This window comes from Sprattus sprattus, assembly GCF_963457725.1.
Source record: "Sprattus sprattus genome assembly, chromosome: 7".
Classification (NCBI taxonomy): Eukaryota; Metazoa; Chordata; class Actinopteri; order Clupeiformes; family Clupeidae; genus Sprattus; species Sprattus sprattus.
Genome location: NC_137926.1, coordinates 24577357 through 24599627, shown reverse-complemented (window position 1 = coordinate 24599627; position 22271 = coordinate 24577357). Strand labels below are relative to the sequence as shown.

Here is a 22271-nt window from a genome sequence, read left to right as displayed (position 1 = left end):
TGTATACAAATATTTTGTTATAATCCTCTGTGCAACCACCCAATATGTTTAACTACCACATAGCATTTGACAGTAAACAGTCTCTCTTCAGTTTATATAGTCGACCTTATCTTTTTTTCCAGAGGCTGTGAAATGAATTAGCCAGACAGCTTTTCTGTACTGAGTGTGATATTCAAACTCTCAGCCACATAGCCAGCGAAAATGATATGTGATTCCCCAGTTGCGTGGGAATGAGTGACTTTTGATGCATTTATCCAGAGAAAGCTCCCATCCCCCTCAGGCCCTTCATCTGGCAGGGCAGGCGATGTTAGCTTCAGCTCCTAATGGCTGATTCATTTCTGAGGTTGTCTCCAGTACAAAGGACTTGACCCTCGACTCTGTAATTTAACGCTGACAGCTTGCATGTAGCCTGGCAAGGAGAGTCCAAGGATACTCGATTGCATTTGGTGCCACCATGAAGAGATCATGGCCAGTCCCATAGCCAGAATTAATTTGCAGATATGCCTTTTCAGGTTCCCTAAGAGCACTTGAGGGCAAGGTGGAGATATTATATCTCCTGAACTGGCAGTCATTTAGAAATGTATTTACATCTTGTAATAGTTAAAAAAATATCGAAGGTCACCTTCAGCTCGTGTGTCTAATGAACTATGTCCATGTATGAAAATATAATTCATTGAAAGGATTTCAGAAAGAACTTCCTTGTTATAAATACTGACTAAAGTGACAGGTCTTATTGTATACAGGAACTACATATCCCAAAATACACTCAAAGTATTTTGGTTTTGTTGCATGTAGATTGAATATACCTTTAACTAAGTAATTTCTTTAAACTTTTCTTTGTGGTATGGAGGCCTTGTGATTTAAATCCCTTGTAGCATTGCTAGGAGACTGTAACCTGAGACACACCTGCCTATCTGTTGTAGGGTATAGATATGGGAGGTGACAGGTAGCCCAACTGTGGCATATCTTTTTTCTCCTGGGTGAATCTCTGGAAAATGTAGTCCGCTCCCCAAAGGCATGTGACATAGAAAGAAAGCATCAGTATGAATAGCACTTATAGCACATTTGTTGTTGATGAGCATAATAATGCACAAGAAATTACTTCTGGTGTCAGACACGGAATAAGGTTGGAATGCATGTATATCATTTAAATGGGCTTTATTGGTAGAAGCAGAATAAAATATTAAAATATAGATATAGAAATGCTATATTTCAACTTTATAAAAAAAAAAATCAATGACAGAGTTGTGATACGAAGAGGATAAACTTGAGGTAAACTTTATTGTCGCTAGTGGTTCATCCCTGGAAGAGTTGACTTTCTCCCACAGCATGCTGGGATATATCCCAGGTGTGTGGCCTTTTTTGCTTTCTGTCTGTTTACAGGTTCTCAGATAATTAAAGGAGTTTGACCAGCACACAGTAAGTGAACGGTGGAGACTATGTGGAGTAGTGATAAGGCATGCAATAGTGATTTACCAATTTAATATCATTACAGGTCAAGGAGTGGCTTTGTTTGAACTGCCAAATGAAACGGGCACTCGGAGGAGCTGATCCTCCTGGATCTATGATGAAACCTCAGCCACAGTCTAGAAAACCCTCCCCAGCATCCCAACCCCTTAACAAAGCAGTTTCCCCCTCCGTCTCACCTCAGAAGAAACAGGGAGCATCAGCAGTTACTGGACAAGATATGAAGAAACCTGCCCTAACAAGCCAGTCTGCCCCATCTACCAAACAGCATCCGCAACAAAAGCCCCCCCAGCAGGTCCCTGACAAAACTCAGATGCAAACAACTAAAAGTCAAGCCTCTCCTGCCAAATCTGCTTCTCCTTCACAACGTGAGCCTCCGAAAGAGGAGGCTAGCTTCTTTGGCTTTGGCTTAGGCGGTGCGAAAGATACATCAAGCCCTTCACCACAGCCCACAGGATCTGTCACTGGCAAGGTTTTCGGCTTCGGCTCTTCGATCTTCAGCCAAGCATCTAATTTGATTTCATCTTCAGTGCAAGATGAGGGTCCCACTAAATCCCCAGCTGTTCAGATAGATTCTACATCAGCCCAGATCTCACCCAAAATATCTGCTGGAGACAGCAAGGTTTTGCCTACGAAGAAAGAGGATGAAATTAAACTAGAGGGTCAACGGTCTGATGACCTTTTGAAAGATAAAAAAGAGAAACAACTATTAGGTGAATCATCAAAACCCACTCCACCAAGGAAGGATACCTCTTCCCCTGGCGTCCTTCAGCAAAAGCCTGTTTCATCAGGCCAGCCCAGTCCCAAAGGGACCAGACCAACTAATACAAATCCACCAGTACAGCAGTCTCCACAGCAAAAAGCCTCTCAACCACAGAGCACGGCCAAACCTCAGCAGCAGATACCAAGCCTGCCACCTACCAAAGGTAAACCTCAAACACAAACTGAACCCCCTAAACAGGATTCAGGCTTGTTTGGCTTTAGTTTTGGTGGGGCTAAAGATAGATCTAGATCTCAGTCACCTTCAGCTCAACCGGAAGGCTCTGCCTCTAGCAAAGTATTAGGGTTTGGATCCTCTGTTTTCAGCTCAGCATCTAACTTCATCACCTCCGCTGTGCAAGATGAATCCACAAACAAACAAGCTATGGGTAGTAAAGACTCTACACCTAACTTACAAAATGAAATGAAATTAGAGGACAATAAACAAATAGATAAAAAGCCTGAGAATAAGAAACCTGTAGAAATAAAACAACCATCTCTGCCAACCACTAAATCCACCACTCCACCACAGCCTGGAAACAAGGAAAATCCGCTTGCCCCACCTCAATCCAAAGATACTGTGACTGGTAGTTCCCCACAGAAAAAGCAAATCCCACTATCTATACAACCAGATAACATAGAGGCAAATAAACTGACTTCCAGCACTAAAGCCGGACCAGCTCAGAAGACAACAGCATCGGATCGGAAACTTCCTGATGACAAAAAAGTAGATAATCAGATGGGTTCAACTGCACCCAAACAATCTTTTGCCTCACCTCCCATGAAACAGCCTCCTCCCAAGGAGGTCTCTGAGAAATCCCAACAACCAACACCATCAACTGCAGCTTCACCTAGAAAACCAGCCCCACCACCATCTGATCCACCTAAACAGGATTCTGGATTCTTTGGGTTTGGATTTGGCAGCCCATCTAAATCCCAGTCACCTTCATCTCAAACAACAGCGTCAGTCTCTGGGAAGGTTTTAGGGTTTGGCTCTTCTCTTTTCAGCTCAGCATCCAACTTAGTGACTTCAGCTGTAGATGAGACCTCAGACAAACAACACTCTGGGACCAAGGACTCTGTGCCCTCAGGTTCCTCGCCCAAAATACCAACCTCAAGTGACACCAAACCGCTTAAATCAAAATCAGACGATAAGAAGATCGAGCAACCAATGTCGACAGGAAATAACCAAGATGAAAATAAACCAGAGGTTAAGAAAATGAGAGAAGACTCCCAGGCCTCAACACCATCAGTTTCAGTAAACACATCCTCAAAACCACAGGGGCAAACAGTAGCTCCAACTCAACCACCACAGACAGAAACGCCCATAACTTCCTCACAAAGCAAACAGCCCACATCATATGTACAGGCAATGAAAACGGAACCTGCTAATGTTGTTCCAAGGTCCAGTGAAGATGGCAAAGTTAAAGAGCCTATTCAATTTCCAAAGCCATCTAGTCAGATGCCACTGAAACAGCAAATTCAACCACAAAATCCTGCTCAACAGTCTCCTGCCAAAACTGCCCCACAGGCAAAATCTGAAGTACCGAAACAAGAATCTGGATTTTTTGGTTTTGGTTTTGGTAAAGACAAACCTCAGCCTGCTTCAACTCAGTCCACAGATTCTGTTTCCGGGAAGGTTTTCGGATTTGGCTCCTCCATCTTCAGTTCGGCATCTAACCTTGTGTCGTCAGCTGTCCAGGGTGAGTCGACCACCACCATGCCTAGCTCCAAGAAAGATACAGTATTACAACAAGCCTCCCCCAAGAAATCAGAGCCAGAAGCCAGACCAATTACGGTACAGAAAGAAGAAGAAAAGGTATCAGAGAAACCACAGGGCAAGGCATCAACTACTGCCCCTGCTACTAAAATTCCTGATATGCAGAAAGAAGTGCAACAGAAATCACAAGACAACAAACAAGAAGGTAAAGAGCAAATTATTAAAAAACAAGAAATCAAGAGGGAGGATGATAAAAAACAAGACAATATCAAAGTAGAAAGCATCAAACAACAACCCTCAGACATGACAAAGAAAGCCCCTACACCATCTAATCAACAAATTAAAGACCTTCCTAAAACAGCACCTCAAAATAAGGATTCGCCTACAACTGGTTCTCCACAAAGAAAGGAAGTCCCCCCATCAGCACAATCAAGCAAACCAGTTGCTGGTGCAAAAACAGTTACTCAGAAAGCACAGCCTAGTGACAAAAACCCTGAGGATCAGAAATCTCAGGTTCCAAACTTTAAACCTGACTTAATTCCCACAAAGGCTCCAGAGCATGAATCCATAAAAAAGGAGGTTTCCGGAGAACCAAATGTGTCCCCAACCCAACCGAAACAGGTTCCCCCTGAGCCAAAACCTTCACAACAATGTCCTCCACAACCTCAGGGGCAGACTGTAAAGACACAACAGCAAGTGACAAAAACTACTGTCCCCTCTATAAAACCAGTGCCCTCTGTACAGTCTGAGCCCCCAAAGCAAGAGTCAAGTTTCTTTGGTTTCGGTTTTGGAGGTACAAAAGGTACATCAAGGACTCGCTCACCTTCACCCCAACCAGCAGGGTCTGTTTCAGGAAAAGTTTTAGGCTTTGGCTCTTCAATGTTTAGTTCTGCATCTAGTTTTATATCCTCTGCCGTCCAAGATGAACCAACCTCTGAGCAAAAAGGGACTGTTCCACCAGCATCTGAGCAAAAAGGGACTGTTCCACCAGCATCTGAGCAAAAAGGAGCTGTTCTACTACCTTCTGGGCAAAAAGGGGGTGTTCCACCACCCTCTGGGCAAAAAGTTGCGGTTCCACCACCTTCTGGGCAAAAAGTAGCTGTTCCACTACCCTCTGGGCAAAAAGGGGCTGTTCCACCACCCTCTGGGCAAAAAGTTGCGGTTCCAGCACCCTCTGGGCAAAAAGTAGCTGTTCCACCAGCCGCTGGGCAAAAAGTAGCTGTTCCACCACCCTCTTGGCAAAAAGAAGCTGTTCCACCACCATCTGAACAAAAGGGAGCTGTTACAGCACAAGCCTCTCCCACGTTGCAAGCCACTGCAGGGTCTAAACAAACCATTACACAAAAAACAATTGAGAGCACAGGCAAGGTAAAAACAAATGCAAAGAAAGTCGAAGACAAGCCTGATAGTTTTGGACTACCTATAAACAAGCCAGAGGGAGAAACAGTCAAGAAAGAAGTGGAGAAACAGAAACCACAGGAACAGAAACCAAAAGTTCTTACACAGGAAGACAAGAAACCACAAGAAAGGATATCTCAGGAACAAAAAATGGAGGACATGGTTAAAAAGGGAAAGAAAATGGAGGAAGAAAAAGAAGACAAAAAAAACACAAAGGACCAACGAGCAACTGGTATATCATCCATCATGACAAAAGCAGACATGGAGCTTCAGGCTAAAGCATCATTAGCTCCACTCAATAAAGAGTCTACACCATTACAGTCTGTAAAGGAAGATGTTACTTCATCTGCTTCTCCTAAAAAGAGGGAACCCACCCCCACGACACCACATGCAACCAAGAAAGAGTCTGAGCAAACTGCCACTCAAGTTAAAACCATTGCAGCAGGTCAACCACAAATCCCTGATCAGCAAAAGATCCCTGACAACCCTCAACAGAAGACACCCAGAGGTAGTGCCTCCCCAGTCAAAATTAAACCACAACCACAGACTGAACCTCCTAAACAGGAGTCTAGCTTTTTGGGGTTTGGATTTGGTGCAGCTAAAGATGCATTGAAATCACAGACAACCTCTGCAGGCTCTGTTTCTGGAAAAGTGCTTGGCTTTGGCTCCTCTATGTTCAGCTCAGCATCCAATTTAATGTCATCATCTGCGCAGGATGAGCCTTCAGAAAAACAACCTGTGGTGCAGAAAGGTCCTGCATCATCACAAGTCTCACCCAGTAAGAAGGAAACAGAGGAGAAGAAACCTGAGAAAAGTGTTGATAAGCCAAGGCAAGAAGAGAAAACAATGGAGAAGAAACTGGACGAAAGAAATGTAGATAAAAAGATGAGTGTGACAAAACAAGAACTTGAGCGGGCAGACCAAAATAAAGCTGTGGCCATAAAATCAACAGAGACTAGAAAGCAAGATGAAAAGAAAGAAGACAAAATAAAGTCTCAAGATATTAAACCTGAAGCAAAGAAAGACAACCAAACAACAGGGAAGGATAAAACATCACAGGTCAAGGACATTGAGAAATCAGAAGAAAAGAAAATCGATCAGACGAATCTAGAAGTTACCAAACCAGAGGTTCAGAAGCCAGTAGAGGACAAGAAACTCACCGAAAATATTGTTGGAGATAATAGGCAAGTCATTCAAACTGACAGAGAGAATCTAGGGGATAAAACATCAGCTAAAACTAAGCTTAAGGATAGATTTCAGGCTGAACCTCCCACTGTAACCAAAAAGCCCTCTACACCATCGCCACCCCAGCAGTCTCTGCCATCACCTCAGAAAAAGGCTATTTCTACAGATGACACAGAAAAGGCAAAACCACCTCCTGGATCAGTGCAAACTAAGAAGTCAAACTCTTCAAAACCTGTCCCTAGCTCTAAAGAAGACATTCCTCAGAAATCTTCTCAAGGGCAGAAACCTTTAGAGGTCCAACCAACGCAGGGACAAAAGAGCACAGCAGTGACTAAAGAGTCAGACGTCAAACTCATACAAAATCCTCTACCACAAAAAGCTGCCCAACAGCAAGCACCCAGTAAACCTCCCAAGCAAACACCTAAAAGTCCTGCCAGACCCCCACCACAGCCACAGACAGAAGCTCCAAAACAGGATTCTGGATTCTTTGGTTTTAGTTTTGGTGGGGCTAAAGACAGATCTAGATCGCAGTCTCCTTCGACTCACCCAGCAGATGTGAGTGGGAAGGTATTAGGTTTTGGCTCATCCATTTTCAGTTCAGCATCCAGTTTTATCACCTCGGCTGTAAAGGATGAACCATCTACTACACCCACATCCACTGAAAAGGAACCTGCACCAGGTCAGCCTTCTCTTGGCAAACAAACTATGGGAGACACTAAACCTGCAAAGAAGTTAGACGGTATTAAATCAGATGAGGAAAAGGAAAAGAAAAGTGATCCAGGTGAAATTAAAAAGGACCAAGGAAAACTAGATGACAAAAAATCTGAGGTACAAAATGTGGCAAAAGGGAAGGTAGATTATCAGAACCTTGATAGAAGCAACCCAGACCGCAAAGCCTCAGAAGCAAAAGCCACCACTCCAGCCTCATCCCAACAGAGTGCTGCACTACCTGCCTCTCCACTGAAAGAGCCAAGCACACCAGCAGAACAACCAGGCAAAGCAGAATCTGCTAAACCCATCACAAGGCCATTAAATCAGAAGATATCACTTAACGAACATGAAACCATTGATAGTAAGAAATCACAAGAGACTGCCAGTCCAGGTGCAACCAAAGCATTTACTGTTGCACCTGAAAAGCAACCACAACCCCAAATTCCAAAACAACAAGTACCAACAAAACCTACACAAACACCAAGTGAAACACCACCCCCTGCCAAAACTGTGCCACAGCCACAGTATGTGCCCCCCAAGCAGGAAAACAGCTTTTTTGGCTTTGGATTTGGTGGAGGTAAAGAGGCTCCCAAAACCCCTGCTGCTGCAAAGATTAATGAGTCAATGTCGGGAATGCTGTTTGGTTTTGGTGGGGCTAAAGACACATCCAGATCCCGATCACCTTCGCCTCAACCCACGGGATCTGTCTCTGGGAAGGTGTTTGGTTTCGGGTCCTCTATAGTCAGCTCAGCCACAAATGTATTATCTTCAGCTGTCCAGGATGATGCACCCGATACTCCTGCGGCCCAAAAGGAATCTTTGCCTGTCCAGTCCACCTCTAAGAAAACAGGGGAGAAACCATCTGAGCAAGAGGAAAAGCAAACATTGCAACAACAGAGTGGAACTTCATTGGTAGAGACAAAGGCAGGTTCTGTATCATCACAAACTCTGAGCAAAACAACAAAATCCTCTTGCCCACTCTGCAAAGTGGATCTCAACATGGGTTCCAAGGAAGCACCAAACTACAGCACCTGCACGGAATGCAAGAGTGTTGTTTGTAACCTCTGTGGATTCAGTCCAGTGCCACACTTCAGAGAAGTAAGAAAAACTGTTCAAACAACCAACAAAAGACATGTTTTAAGTTTGAAACATTTGATTTTCATAGTAGTGCACAAAGACATTCATCTTCCATTGTCATTGTTACTGCTCATTTCCAAATGGTTGACCTACTAATTGTTTTCTTTCTGGTTTGAACTAATAGTATATGTGATTTGTGATTTACTTTACACAGTGTATGCCTTTTTGTGTGCATGTGTTACTCATATTGATATTTATAGTTATAATTTTGATATTGTGTTATTAATTGTGCAATTTTTGGTACTTAATATATTTTGTCACGGCTGGCAGCACACACAAAAGGCAGATCTGTCCGTTTGAACATAAAACCTACTCTCTTTATTCTTGTTCTAGCAAATGTTTGTTGGATGAGATAGTTGTTAGAAGTGAAGAATTAAATCTTTGCATAGGCTGAGGAGAAGTATGTTTTAGTAAGAGCTGGTAAAAACTGGAATATTTGGACAGATCTGTCTTGAGGTATCTCTACGATGACATGCCTGTGTGGTGTCTGCTTATATTTTTTATTGTTAGTGTTATCTAAGTTACTCTATTTGTTTATTTTTTTGGGGTGGAGGGTCCAGTTGGGATCCCACATTTTTCAGCATGCATATCTGTTCACTCAGTGTATTATTTTCTTTTCTTCATGATTTATTTTTTAAGAAATGTGAAAATCTATACTTTGAAGTTTGGTGAATAATTTATAACTTCAAAGACATTTTACAATATGCTATTCTTAAGTATAGTATTACAAAAGGCAGTGGCTATTGCGCCCTTCATTGGTTAAATAGCATCCTCTGCTAGTTTACTAAAATGCTGGAAAAACTATTTAATTTTCTTCTTCACCTTGTTCTAGCAAAACAACACTTGAAATATGACCATTTTGGGGGGAAATAGTTGGGTTGGGTTCCTTTGAATTATTGGCACCTCTTTTATATCCTGGGTTGTTTTTCAGGCAAGGTATTGCACTACAGCCTTGTAGTTAACATTTTTACCTTGTGTAATGCCTGACAACACCATAGTGTACAATATGTATTCTTTTTAGAGTAAGCCTATTAAGTTAAGTAAGTTAGATTCTTTTCATGACTAATTATATTTATTCCATTAATTTGGCTTACCTATAAACTCATAAAGCTTAAAATAAAAGCCTGACATGTTCTGTCATGTTAGTGGCTGCATGCTGTTGTCCTAAAATTATGTCTTTAATTAAAACAGTGTTTGAGCTTGGCCTTCTGATGATTAGAATACATCCTTTCTCACCAAACTGCAAAATAAATTGAAATAGACAGAACCACTTTCTCACACATTTAGAATTTTCTGCCATCACAGATGAGATGGTCAAATGCTACATTTGTTGTTTGCCCAGAACATGGTATGGTTGATATTTCATTGTTTTGCCAGGATCTGGTTAAAAAGCCACTCACTTTAATAAACTATCTCCCAGGCATAGATTCTCTATATGTTCTTTAAGATGGCCTGTCCTGCCTTAAGCCTCTTTGATGTATGAAATCTGTGACATTGCACATTGTCATAAACAATCTGGAACTGATAACAAATAGCTATTTTCACTTGGCAAATCACAGCAAAGTTTGGTGTGCCTTCATTCCCACATGAAGCAGAATGTCACTGAATAGTCAGCCTCTAAACAACATAAACTAATGTAAGGTTAAGGTGACATATTTAGCACACAGTTGTGTCCAAAGCAACTTAAATTAACTGTGTATCAAACCAGGGTTGCGCAAGCAAACTATGTAATTCATTGTACCAACTTGTGCATGAACTGTATGGGGACTCGGACTATTGACACCGACCGGTAGCAGTAGTGCCAATCTTATCGCCAGGGAGTTCTGTAGCCTATAGTCACGTTTGTATTTAAATATGTCCTTTGCTAGCTACCTAGTTAGCTTGCATATTTCATAGTCAATCTGGCAACACTGTTTGCTAATTTATCAAAATCGGTTCACCAATAAAATATACAAGATCATAACCACTTGCAGATTATGTGGAATGGCTTCAAATATACATTAAACAATCCTGAGAAACATAATGCAACATACATGGAGCATGGGCTAATTCAGATATCTACAGTATGTAGTGTATGAAGGGGTAGAAGTCCCCCCTCTCCACAGGAATCTAGTGGCTCCTATTTTCTCTTGAGCCATGGCTGAAGATTGTCGTTACTGTTACTAGGTCGCCAAGGGATAGATTAACGGTCTGACTTTGCCTTATCAACGACCTTAGCTCCCATTCCCACTTGATGTCAATAAGGTTAATGAGCATCAAATAAACAGCTTCCAGTGGGAATTGGGCCTAACACTAAATGTTACAAATGCCAGGACAGTTGCACTCATTATAATACTTTTTGTGTGTTCTTCCATTGATGAACAATGCATTGAGAAGCACTTTGAAAAGCGCTTAATAATGCAGGCTGTTTTTCTTATTGTAGATGTATGTTATTTTTGTTGGTAGTGTGTTGGTGTTTGTATTTTGGTTCTATCGTATTATTTTATGACAACACCCTTCTAGTATCATTAAATACTTACACCATATTGCATTCAACACTATTCATTTAATATTGTAAGAACTATGAATTAACATTTTCAGTACTAACACAGTGTACTATTTGTGTGTATGGGATGGGTGGGAAAACAGATGTTCATACAAATGTTTTTGTATCACTACAGGTAAAGGAATGGCTTTGCTTGAATTGCCAGACACAGCGGGCTCTTGGAGGTTTGGAACCTCCAGGGCCTCCTATGATGAAGCCTCAGGCTAACAAAGTTTCAGCACCTTCTCAACCAGCCAGCAAAGATGCATCTGTTCCAGACTCTACACAGAAGATGGCAGTACCTGCAGCAGGGGCCCCAGAGAAGGATAAAAAGGTAGAGAAATCTGCCCCTCCTGAAAACAAACCTCCTGATCAACGAGGGCCAGGGAAACCTGAACAGCAAGCCGTGAAAACTGTAGCTTCTCCAGCTAAATCTCCAGCACCACCTCCACAAGCTGAACCACCGAAACAGGAGTCTGGCTTGTTTGGATTTGGCTTTGGTGGTCTGACTGACACAGTTAGAACCAGCTCGCCCTCACCTCAACCTGCCGAGTCCGTATCCGGGAAGGTTATGGGCTTTGGCTCTTCCCTGTTCAGTTCAGCATCGAATCTGATCACTTCTGAGCCATCTCCAACCCCACCTACGGCCCGTAAGGAGTCTGTGTCAGCCCAGGGTCCTGCAAAGGCTCCACCAGCTGCAGAGTCTAAACCACCTGCACAACAGAAACCAGAGGCGAAGAAACCTGAGGAAAAGAAGACACAGAGTGCCCCTCAGGCTAAGGTGACATCTGAACCTCAGAAGAAAGAATCTCAGCCAAGTTCTATGGGTTCATCCTGTCCACTCTGTAAAGTACCACTGAATATAGGGTCTAAGGATCCTCCTAATTACAACTCTTGCACTCAATGCAAGGCCACTGTATGCAATCTGTGTGGATTTAATCCCATGCCCCATCTCACTGAGGTAAGACAAATTGGATTGGATTGGATCAGTTAACATTGCCATGTTTTATTTATTTTCTTGTTACTCCTTCATACTAGGTTTGTTGGAATCTTTACCCTTTGTGATCAGTCATGTTCTAACTGCATGTTTTAAATGTTTAAATTAATGCCTAAGATAGTGAAAATAACATGTAGTAATGTCTGCATGTTATTACTTCATCTTGTGTATTATATTCAGTATATTAAATATTTAAATGTATATTTGCATTTTGTATTGATTTTCTTATGCATTAATATTCCATTTGTTAATATGATAATTAATTTACTGTCACAGGCCAAAGAATGGCTTTGTCTGAACTGCCAGATGCATAGAGCTCCTGGACCTCCGATGGTGGCACCCCAACCACAACCCAGTAAAGCCCCAACATCATCACAGCCCCAAACAAAAATGCCATCTTCTCCTCAGAAGAAAGAAGCCAAACCCACAGATAAAACAGAATCCACACAGCAGTCCCCACAGCAAAAGCCTCCTCAACAACAAGACCCTGGTAAACCACAGCAAATGCCAAAAGGTGTGATGTCTCCTGCCAAAACTGCTCCACAACCAGAGGCTAAAACACCTAAGCAGGAGACTAGTTTGTTTGGGTTTGGGCTGGGTGGTATCACTGACACAGTAAGGTCCAGATCTCCCTCACCTCAACCTGTGTCTGGGAAGGTTATGGGCTTTGGCTCTTCCCTGTTCAGTTCAGCATCCAATCTGATCAGCTCTGCTGTTCAGGAGGAGCCATCTCCTACACCACCTACGGCCCGAAAGGAGTCTGTGTCAGCAAAGGTTCCTGCAAAGGCTCCACCAGCTGCAGAAACTAAACCGCCTGTAGCACAGAAACCAGAGGAGAAGAAACCTGAGGCTCCTCTGAAGGCCACTGTGCCACCAGCTGCAGAGTCCAAACCACCTGCTGCACAGAAACCAAAGGAGAAACAAGATGACAAGAAGCCAGAGGTAGCTGCACAGGCTAAAGTACCATCCGCTCCAGTTAAAAAGGAGGAAATTCCATCCAAGCCTCAAGAGTCTCAACCTGGTTTACAAATGGCAAAATCATCTTGCCCACTCTGTAAAGTAGACCTCAACATTGGCTCCAAGGAACCTCCCAACTATAATACTTGCACGGAATGCAAAACTGTTGTGTGCAACCTTTGTGGATTCAATCCTATTCCTCATCTCACTGAGGTAAGTGTAAAATCTTCTATTGTTATACTCCATTTAAAGTAATTACATTATTTGGTAAATGATTGACATTGGATGTATTGTCAAATACCACTGCATTGAAACAAATGCATGATGGCAATGTTGCTCTGTAATATAACTGTAACTTTTTTAACTGTTGCAGGTTAGGGAATGGTTGTGTTTGAACTGCCAAACACAAAGAGCCCTCCGTGGAGTAGAGCCTCCAGGGCCAGTCCCACCACCAGAGAAGAAACCACAGGAAAAACCACTAACAGCTGATGCCCAGAAAACCCAACAGCAAGACTCAAGCAAGCTTCAACAAAAGATTCTAGAAGGACCTCCTCCTGTTAAGTCTGTGCCACCACAAGAAGTAGAGCAACCCAAACAAGAGGGTGGTTTATTTGGATTTGGATTTGGAGGGGCAAAAGACAAAGCTCGACCTCGGTCACCATCACCTCAACCTGCAGAATCTGTCTCAGGGAAGGTTTTTGGATTTGGCTCCTCTTTCCTCAGCTCAGCCTCTAATTTGATGACGTCTGCAGTTCAAGATGAGACCCCTTCCTCACAACCCTCCTCCCGAAAGGGATCAATTCAAGCCCAACCTCCATCCCAACCAGCTTCCCGAAAGGCTTCTATCCAAGCCCAGGCCCCATCCCAACCAGCTTCTAGAAAGGGTTCTATCCAAGCCCAGCCCCCATCCCAACCCCCCTCCCGCAAGGGCTCTGTCCAAGCCCAAACTCCTACTAAGGTTCCTCCTGCAACTGACACTAAACCATCCTCTACAGCTGGTCAGAAGCCAGAAGAAAAGAAACCAGAGGCAAAGACAGTAGAGGGCCGTCCAGAGGACAAGGCACCATCAGTACAGCCTAAAACAGAACCTGCTCCCAAAGCAGTCCAGTCCTGTCCCCTGTGCAAAGTGGATCTTAATATGGGCTCAAAGGATCCTCCAAACTACAACACCTGCACAGAGTGCAAGAATACAGTTTGCAACCTGTGTGGCTTCAATCCAATGCCACACAGCACAGAGGTATGTCTTTAAAGTTTTTACCCTTTAATGATTTGTCGTCTTGAGACTCAAGTCAAAATAACCATATCTACAGTAGGTATATTATTTTAGTCTTTTTCACACCATGTTCTAAATATTGGCTGCTACAAATGTCTCTTTATTTTATACAATAATTAAACTTTCCACCCAATTTTAGGTCAAGGAGTGGCTTTGCCTGACATGCCAGATGCAGAGGGCAACTGCAGGGATGGAACCACCAGGACCACCCATGATAAAACCTCCATCACAGCCTATGAAGGCCACAGCAGCATCACAGCCCCAAAAGAAGGAGATCCCTGCTGCTACTGCACAACAACCAGCAGAACCTGCAGCTCCAGCATCACCTAAAAGTAAAGCTGCTCTTGTGCCAGCTTCTCCAAAAATAGCAGAGGCCCCACCACCTGCGTCACCCCAAAAGTTACCTGATGCCCAGAAAATCCAACAGCAAGAACCAGGCAAACTTCAACAAAAGATTCTAGAAGGACCTCCTCCTGTTAAGTCTGTGCCACCACAAGAAGCAGAGCAACCCAAACAAGAGGGTGGCTTCTTTGGATTTGGATTTGGAGGAGCAAAAGACAAAGCTCGATCTCGGTCACCATCACCTCAACCTGCAGAATCTGTCTCAGGGAAGGTTTTTGGGTTTGGCTCCTCCTTCCTCAGCTCAGCCTCTAATTTGATGACGTCTGCAGTTCAAGATGAGACCCCTTCCTCACAACCCTCCTCCCGAAAGGGATCAATTCAAGCCCAACCTCCATCCCAACCAGCTTCCCGAAAGGCTTCTATCCAAGCCCAGCCCCCATCCCAACCAGCTTCTAGAAAGGGTTCTATCCAAGCCCAGCCCCCATCCCAACCCCCCTCCCGCAAGGGCTCTGTCCAAGCCCAAACTCCTACTAAGGTTCCTCCTGCAACTGCCACCAAGCCATCATCTACAGCTGGTCAGAAGCCAGAAGAAAAGAAACCAGAGTCAAGAACAGTAGAGAGAAGTCCAGAGGACAAGGCACCTTCAGTTCAGCCTAAAACAGAACCTGCTCCCAAAGCAGTCCAGTCCTGTCCCCTTTGCAAAGTGGATCTTAATATGGGCTCAAAGGATCCTCCAAACTACAACACCTGCACAGAGTGCAAGAATACAGTTTGCAACCTGTGTGGCTTCAATCCAATGCCACACAGCACAGAGGTATGTCTTTAAAGTTTTTACTCTTTAATGAGTTGTCATTTTGAGACTCAAGTCAAAATAACCATTTCTAGGTATATTATTTTAGTCTTTTTCACACCATGTTCTAAATATTGGCTGCTACAAATGTCTCTTTATTACAGTGCATGAAATGCCCTGTATTGTTATTCCTAGGCTTCTTCTTCTTCTTCTTCTTCTTCTTCTTCTTCTTCTTCTTCTTCTTCTTCTTCTTCTTCTTCTTCTTCTTGTTACCTTTTTTTGCGATTAATTCAGCCCGAACCGCTTAACGTAGAAACTTCATTCAAACTTTGTCGCGTAGGTCTTGTAAAGGACACTTATGCTATGTATTTTTCACTTTTCTAAACTTTATACTTTTTAAGATATTAAATAAAAACGCATCGAAATTTTCCCATTGACTTACATTGGGCCATTATGACATCATAATAGGGTCTTTAAACTGGCTTGCACCTGTGCTTTACTGACAGCTGCGCCAAATCAAAGGAACCTCTTCTCTGTCCCTCTCAATTTAACTGTAACTAGGAACATTAAGACACCTTCCATTCTCTACTTTTTTTCTCTCCATCTCTCCATCTTTCTCTCTATCCCTCTCAGTCTACTTTCTCTCACACTCAATCTCTCTTCTTCACTCCATTTTTATCTCCTTTTTTCAATATTTTCACTCTCTTTTTCTCATTCACTCTTCTTTCCTTCTTCCACTCATCTTTCCTTCTTCCACTCTTCTTTCCTTCTTTCACTTTTCTTTCCTTTCTTCACTCTCCTTTCTTCTTTCACTCTTCTTTCCTTTTCTTCTTTCCTTCTTCAACTATTATTTCCTTCTTTCACTCTTCTTTCCTTTCTTCACTCTTCTTTCTTTTCTTCTTCCACTCTTCTTTCCTTTCTTCTTCCACTCTTCTTTCCTTTCTTCACTCTTCTTTCTTTTCTTCTTTCCTTCTTTCACTCTTCTTTCCTTCATCCTCTCTTCTCTCCTTTCTTCACTCTTCTATCCTTTCTTCTTTCCTTCTTCCACTCTTCTTTCCTTTCTTCTTTCCTTCTTTCACTCTTCTTTCTTTTCTTCTTCCTTTCCTAACTTTTGCATTTCATGCACTGGTATTTCCTTCAGGAAATGCATTTTCTAGTTTTATACAATTATTAAACTTTCCACCCAATTTTAGGTCAAGGAATGGCTTTGCCTGACATGCCAGATGCAGAGGGCAACTGCAGGGATGGAACCACCAGGACCACCCATGATAAAACCTCCATCACAGCCTACGAAGGCCCCAGCAGTATCAGAACCCCAAAAGAAGGAGATCCCTGCTGCTACTGCACAACAACCAGCAGAACCTGCAGCTCCAGCATCACCTAAAAGTAAAGCTGCTATTGTGCCAGCTTCTCCAAAAACAGCAGAGTCCCCACGACCTGAGCCACCCCAAAAGGTAGCTGACGCCCAGAAAATCCAACAGCAAGAACCAGGCAAACTTCAACAAAAGATTCCAGAAGGACCTCCTCCTGTTAAGTCTGTGCCACCACAAGAAGCAGAGCAACCCAAACAAGAGGGTGGCTTCTTTGGATTTGGATTTGGAGGAGCAAAAGACAAAGCTCGATCTCGGTCACCATCACCTCAACCTGCAGAATCTGTGTCAGGGAAGGTTTTTGGGTTTGGCTCCTCCTTCCTCAGCTCAGCCTCTAATTTGATGACGTCTGCAGTTCAAGATGAGACCCCTTCCTCACAACCCTCCTCCCGAAAGGGATCAATTCAAGCCCAACCTCCATCCCAACCAGCTTCCCGAAAGGCTTCTATCCAAGCCCAGCCCCCATCCCAACCAGCTTCTAGAAAGGGTTCTATCCAAGCCCAGCCCCCATCCCAACCCCCCTCCCGCAAGGGCTCTGTCCAAGCCCAAACTCCTACTAAGGTTCCTCCTGCAACTGACACCAAGCCATCCTCTACAGCTGGTCAGAAGCCAGAAGAAAAGAAACCAGAGTCAAGAACAGTAGAGAGACGTCCAGAGGATAAGGCACCATCAGTACAGCCTAAAACAGAACCTGCTCCCAAAGCAGTCAAGTCCTGTCCCCTGTGCAAAGTGGATCTTAATATGGGCTCAAAGGATCCTCCAAACTACAACACCTGCACAGAGTGCAAGAATACAGTTTGCAACCTGTGTGGCTTCAATCCAATGCCACACAGCACAGAGGTATGTCTTTAAAGTTTTTACTCTTTAATGAGTTGTCATTTTGAGACCCAAGTCAAAATAACCATTTCTAGGTATATTATTTGAGTCTTTTTTCACACCATAGTCTAAATATTGGCTGCTACAAATGTCTCTTTATTTTATATAATCATTAAACTTTCCACCCAATTTTAGGTCAAGGAGTGGCTTTGCCTGACATGCCAGATGCAGAGGGCAACTGCAGGGATGGAACCACCAGGACCACCCATGATAAAGCCTCCATCACAGCCTACGAAGGCCACCGCAGCTTCACAACCCCAAAAGAAGGAGATCCCTGCTGCTACTGCACAACAACCAGCAGAACCTGCAGCTCCAGCATCACCTAAAATTAAAGCTGCTCTTGTGCCAGCTTCTCCAAAAATAGCAGAGGCCCCACCACCTTTGTCACCCAAAAAGGTAGCTGATGCCCAGAAAATCCAACAGCAAGAACCAGGCAAACTTCAACAAAAGATTCCAGGTGGACTTCCTCCTGTGAAGTCTGTGCCACCACAAGAAGCAGAGCAACCCAAACAAGAGGGTGGCTTCTTTGGATTTGGATTTGGAGGAGCAAAAGACAAAGCTCGATCTCGGTCACCATCACCTCAACCTGCAGAATCTGTCTCAGGGAAGGTTTTTGGGTTTGGCTCCTCCTTCCTCAGCTCAGCCTCTAATTTGATGACGTCTGCAGTTCAAGATGAGACCCCTTCCTCACAACCCTCCTCCCGAAAGGGATCAATTCAAGCCCAACCTCCATCCCAACCAGCTTCCCGAAAGGCTTCTATCCAAGCCCAGCCCCCATCCCAACCAGCTTCTAGAAAGGGTTCTATCCAAGCCCAGCCCCCATCCCAACCCCCCTCCCGCAAGGGCTCTGTCCAAGCCCAAACTCCTACTAAGGTTCCTCCTGCAACTGAAACCAAGCCATCCTCTACAGCTGGTCAGAAGCCAGAAGAAAAGAAACCAGAGGCAAAGACAGTAGAGGGACGTCCAGAGGACAAGGCACCATCAGTACAGCCTAAAACAGAACCTGCTCCCAAAGCAGTCCAGTCCTGTCCCCTGTGCAAAGTGGATCTTAATATGGGCTCAAAGGATCCTCCAAACTACAACACCTGCACAGAGTGCAAGAATACAGTTTGCAACCTGTGTGGCTTCAATCCAATGCCACACAGCACAGAGGTATGTCTTTAAAGTTTGTACTCTTTAATGCGTTGTTGCTTGAGACACAAGTCAAAATAACCTCATCTAGGTATATTATTTTAGTCTTTTTTCACACCATGATCTAAATATTGGCTGCTACAAATGTCTCTTCATTTTATACAATCATTAAACTTTTCACCCAATTTTAGGTCAAGGAGTGGCTTTGCCTGACATGCCAGATGCAGAGGGCAACTGCAGGGATGGAACCACCAGGACCACCCATGATAAAACCTCCATCACAGCCTACGAAGGCCACAGTAGTATCAGAACCCCAAAAGAAGGAGATCCCTGCTGCTACTGCTCAACAACCAGCAGAACCTGCAGCTCCTAAAATTAAAGCTGCTCTTGTGCCAGCTTCTCCAAAAACAACAGAGTCCCCACCACCTGCGTCACCCCAAAAGAAAGAGGCTACGCCATCAGCCTCACCTGAAGTCAAACAGGTTGCAACACCTGGATCACCAAAAATCAAGGAAGCACCAGCACCACCCTTAACGAAAAAGGAAGATGTCCCATCTCCAGTGTCACCACTTAAGATAAATAATGTGGAAGCAGGTTCTGCACAAAGAAGGCAGTCTACCACAGGTGTTTCAACCCCACCTCATAGAAGGGAAGCGAATGAAACTGGCTCTCCGAATAGGAGACAGTCCTCTCCAGCTGCAGCAGCCACACCAGGATCACCTCTTGCAGGTTCTCTCCAGAGGCAACCAGCATCTCCTGCAACTGTCGCAGCTCCAGGATCTCCTCTGAGGAAAGCGAGTGTGGATGCTGTTTCCCCACAGAGGAGGCTGTCCACTGCTGGAGCTTCTCCCCCTCCAGGCTTACCTGTTAGAAAGGAGGCTGTATCAGATGACTCTCCACTTAGGAGACAGTCATCTCCTGCAACAGGAGCATCTCCAGGGTCACCCTCAGCAGGTCCTCAAAGCAGGAGGCAGTCGACCCCAGCAGTGGACCCCAGTCCAGGTTCACCAAAGAGCAATCAGGCTCCAACTCCAGGGTCTCCGAAGCTGAAAGATGCTCCAGTACCAGCTTCACCCAAGAAGAAAGAAACTCCTCCTTCTCCTCAACCTGCTGAGTTGGTGTCTGGAAAGGTTATGGGATTTGGTTCTTCCCTGTTCAGCTCGGCATCCAATCTAATCACCTCTGCCGTTCAGGATAAGCCATCTCCTACACGCCCCACTGCCCGTAAGGAGTCTGTGTCAGCTCAGGGATCTGCTAAACAACCAATAGTAGCAGAAACTAAACCACCTACACAGAAGCAAGAAGAAAAGAAACCAGAAGCCAGGAAACCAGAGGCAGTTCCAGAGAAAGAGGCACTATCAGCTCCCACTACAAAGGATGAAACTCCATCCAAGCCCACAGAGTCACAAGCTCCACCAGCAGCAACAAAAGCTTCCTGCCCGCTTTGCAAAGTGGACCTTAACATTGGCTCCAAGGATCCTCCCAACTACAACACCTGCACTGAATGCAAGAATACTGTGTGCAACCTGTGTGGTTTCAACCCCATGCCACATCTAACTGAGGTAAAACATTTCAAAGCTAAGAGAATTAAAGATAATTTTATTTTTAAAAGAGAAAATAAATTGTGGGAACCATGCTATTTAATTTCATTTTTATTTCACATTGGAAAGGACAATTGAATTATGTAGAAAATCAACTGTATCACTTATCCTTATGTTTTGACTTTGACTGGTGCTCTTATATATTTGTTCATTCATATATTGTACTTTATGACGTACATAAATACTCAGATTTGCAATTGACAGGACAGCAATACACTAGACTCACATCCTCATCATAGCAAACCTGGAATAATAAATTGACTCTAAAAATAGATTATATGCTTGGGATTCAAACACACAGTGTAAATGAGGGGATATGTGTGTGGATTATACTCTCCTTGGAGAGTAATTGACATGCCTCATTGGACATAATGCATCCTCATTATCTAAACCCTATTTATTGATTTCTGTGTGTCACAGTAAATATTGAAACAGGAGCCTATGAGTGATGAGTATGGACTCTTGTTGACCTCAGTTATTTCAAAATCATTGCAGGTCCAGGAGTGGCTCTGCTTGAACTGTCAGATGCAGAGAGCTCTTGGAGGTATGGAGCCACCTGGCCCACCTGTGAAGGCGCCTCAGACTCTACCAAGCAAAGTTTCTGCTCCACCATCACCACAGAAAAAGGAAGCCGCACCCAGTGTGGAGCCTCAACAAGGCCAGAAACCTCCAGTTGTTGAGAAACCACCAGAACAACCTTCTGCTGCTGCAGCTAAGCCACCCATTTCTGCAGCACCAGCCCCTCAGCAAAAACCTGCTCCACAGCAAGAGGTTGTGAAACCACCGCAACAACCTCCAAAAGAGGCAGCCCCACCTGCCAAGGCAGCACCTCCGCCGCAGCCAGAACAGCCCAAACAGGAGTCTGGATTCTTTGGCTTTGGTTTTGGTGGAGCAAAAGAGAGCCCCAAAGCTCAGCCTACTCCCTCATCCAAGCCAGCAGAATCTGTTGGAGGGAAGTTCTTTGGCTTTGGGGGTCGCACGGACACAGCTCGAGCTCGATCTCCTTCTCCTCAACCTGCTGAGTTGGTGTCTGGAAAGGTTATGGGATTTGGTTCTTCCCTGTTCAGCTCGGCGTCCAATCTGATCACCTCGGCTGTTCAGGATGAGCCATCTCCTACACGCCCCACTCCCCGTAAGGAGTCTGTGTCAGCTCAGGGATCTGCTAAACAACCAATAGTAGCAGAAACCAAACCACCTACACAGAAGCAAGAAGAAAAGAAACCAGAAGCCAGGAACCCAGAGGCAGTTCCAGAGAAGGATACACTACCAGCTCCCACTACAAAGGATACAACTCCATCCAAGCCCTCGGAGTCACAAGCTCTACCAGCAGCAACAAAAGCTTCCTGCCCGCTTTGCAAAGTGGACCTTAACATTGGCTCCAAGGATCCTCCCAACTACAACACATGCACTGAATGCAAGAATACTGTGTGCAACCTGTGTGGTTTCAACCCCATGCCACATCTAACTGAGGTAAAATATTTCAAAGCTATGAGAATTAAAGATAATTTGATTTTAAAGGTGAAAATAAATTGTTATTGTCTCAATGAAAATGCTTGTAGATTTACAGCAATTATGTAAAGAGATCATATAAATGCAACTCTTTCTAATATTACGTGTTCATGGACATGAAACATATTAATAAATACACAAAATCATAGTGCATGTATAGTGCATCAATTTAATTAATTTAATTTATATTTTTCATTGGAAAGGACAGTTGAATTATGTAGAAAATCAACTGAATCAAGTATCTTTATGTTTTGTCTTAGACTGGTGAAGGGTGAAGAGTGCTTATTATATATTTGTTAATTCATATATTGTACATGGTTGCAGATGTATATAGATACTCAGATTTGCAATTGACAGCAAAGTGATACACTAGACTCACATCCTCTTCACAGCAAACCTGGAATAATAAATTGCCAATAAAATAGATTAAACTCATGGGATTCAAAAGTGTACATCAGGGGATATTTGTGTGAATTACACTCTCCTAAGAGAGTAATTGACATGCCTCATAGGAAATAATGCAT

At 43.8% G+C, this 22271-nt stretch overlaps 1 protein-coding gene across 1 annotated transcript in view; it reads left to right on the top strand.

Moving 5' to 3' along the window:
• The window catches only part of pclob (piccolo presynaptic cytomatrix protein b), a gene marked incomplete at both ends in the record, with an annotated part of 71565 nt that overhangs the window by 2986 nt on the left and 46308 nt on the right, over positions 1-22271 (top strand). Inside the window, 10 exons of the mRNA XM_080841764.1 lie at positions 4869-5034; positions 8229-8338; positions 11038-11682; positions 12556-12840; positions 13229-14092; positions 14268-15284; positions 16454-17470; positions 17642-18658; positions 18829-20199; positions 20734-21708. Of these exons, the coding sequence (XP_080697890.1) occupies positions 4869-5034; positions 8229-8338; positions 11038-11682; positions 12556-12840; positions 13229-14092; positions 14268-15284; positions 16454-17470; positions 17642-18658; positions 18829-20199; positions 20734-21708 (7467 nt within the window). The remainder of the gene's footprint in view (positions 1-4868; positions 5035-8228; positions 8339-11037; positions 11683-12555; positions 12841-13228; positions 14093-14267; positions 15285-16453; positions 17471-17641; positions 18659-18828; positions 20200-20733; positions 21709-22271) is intronic.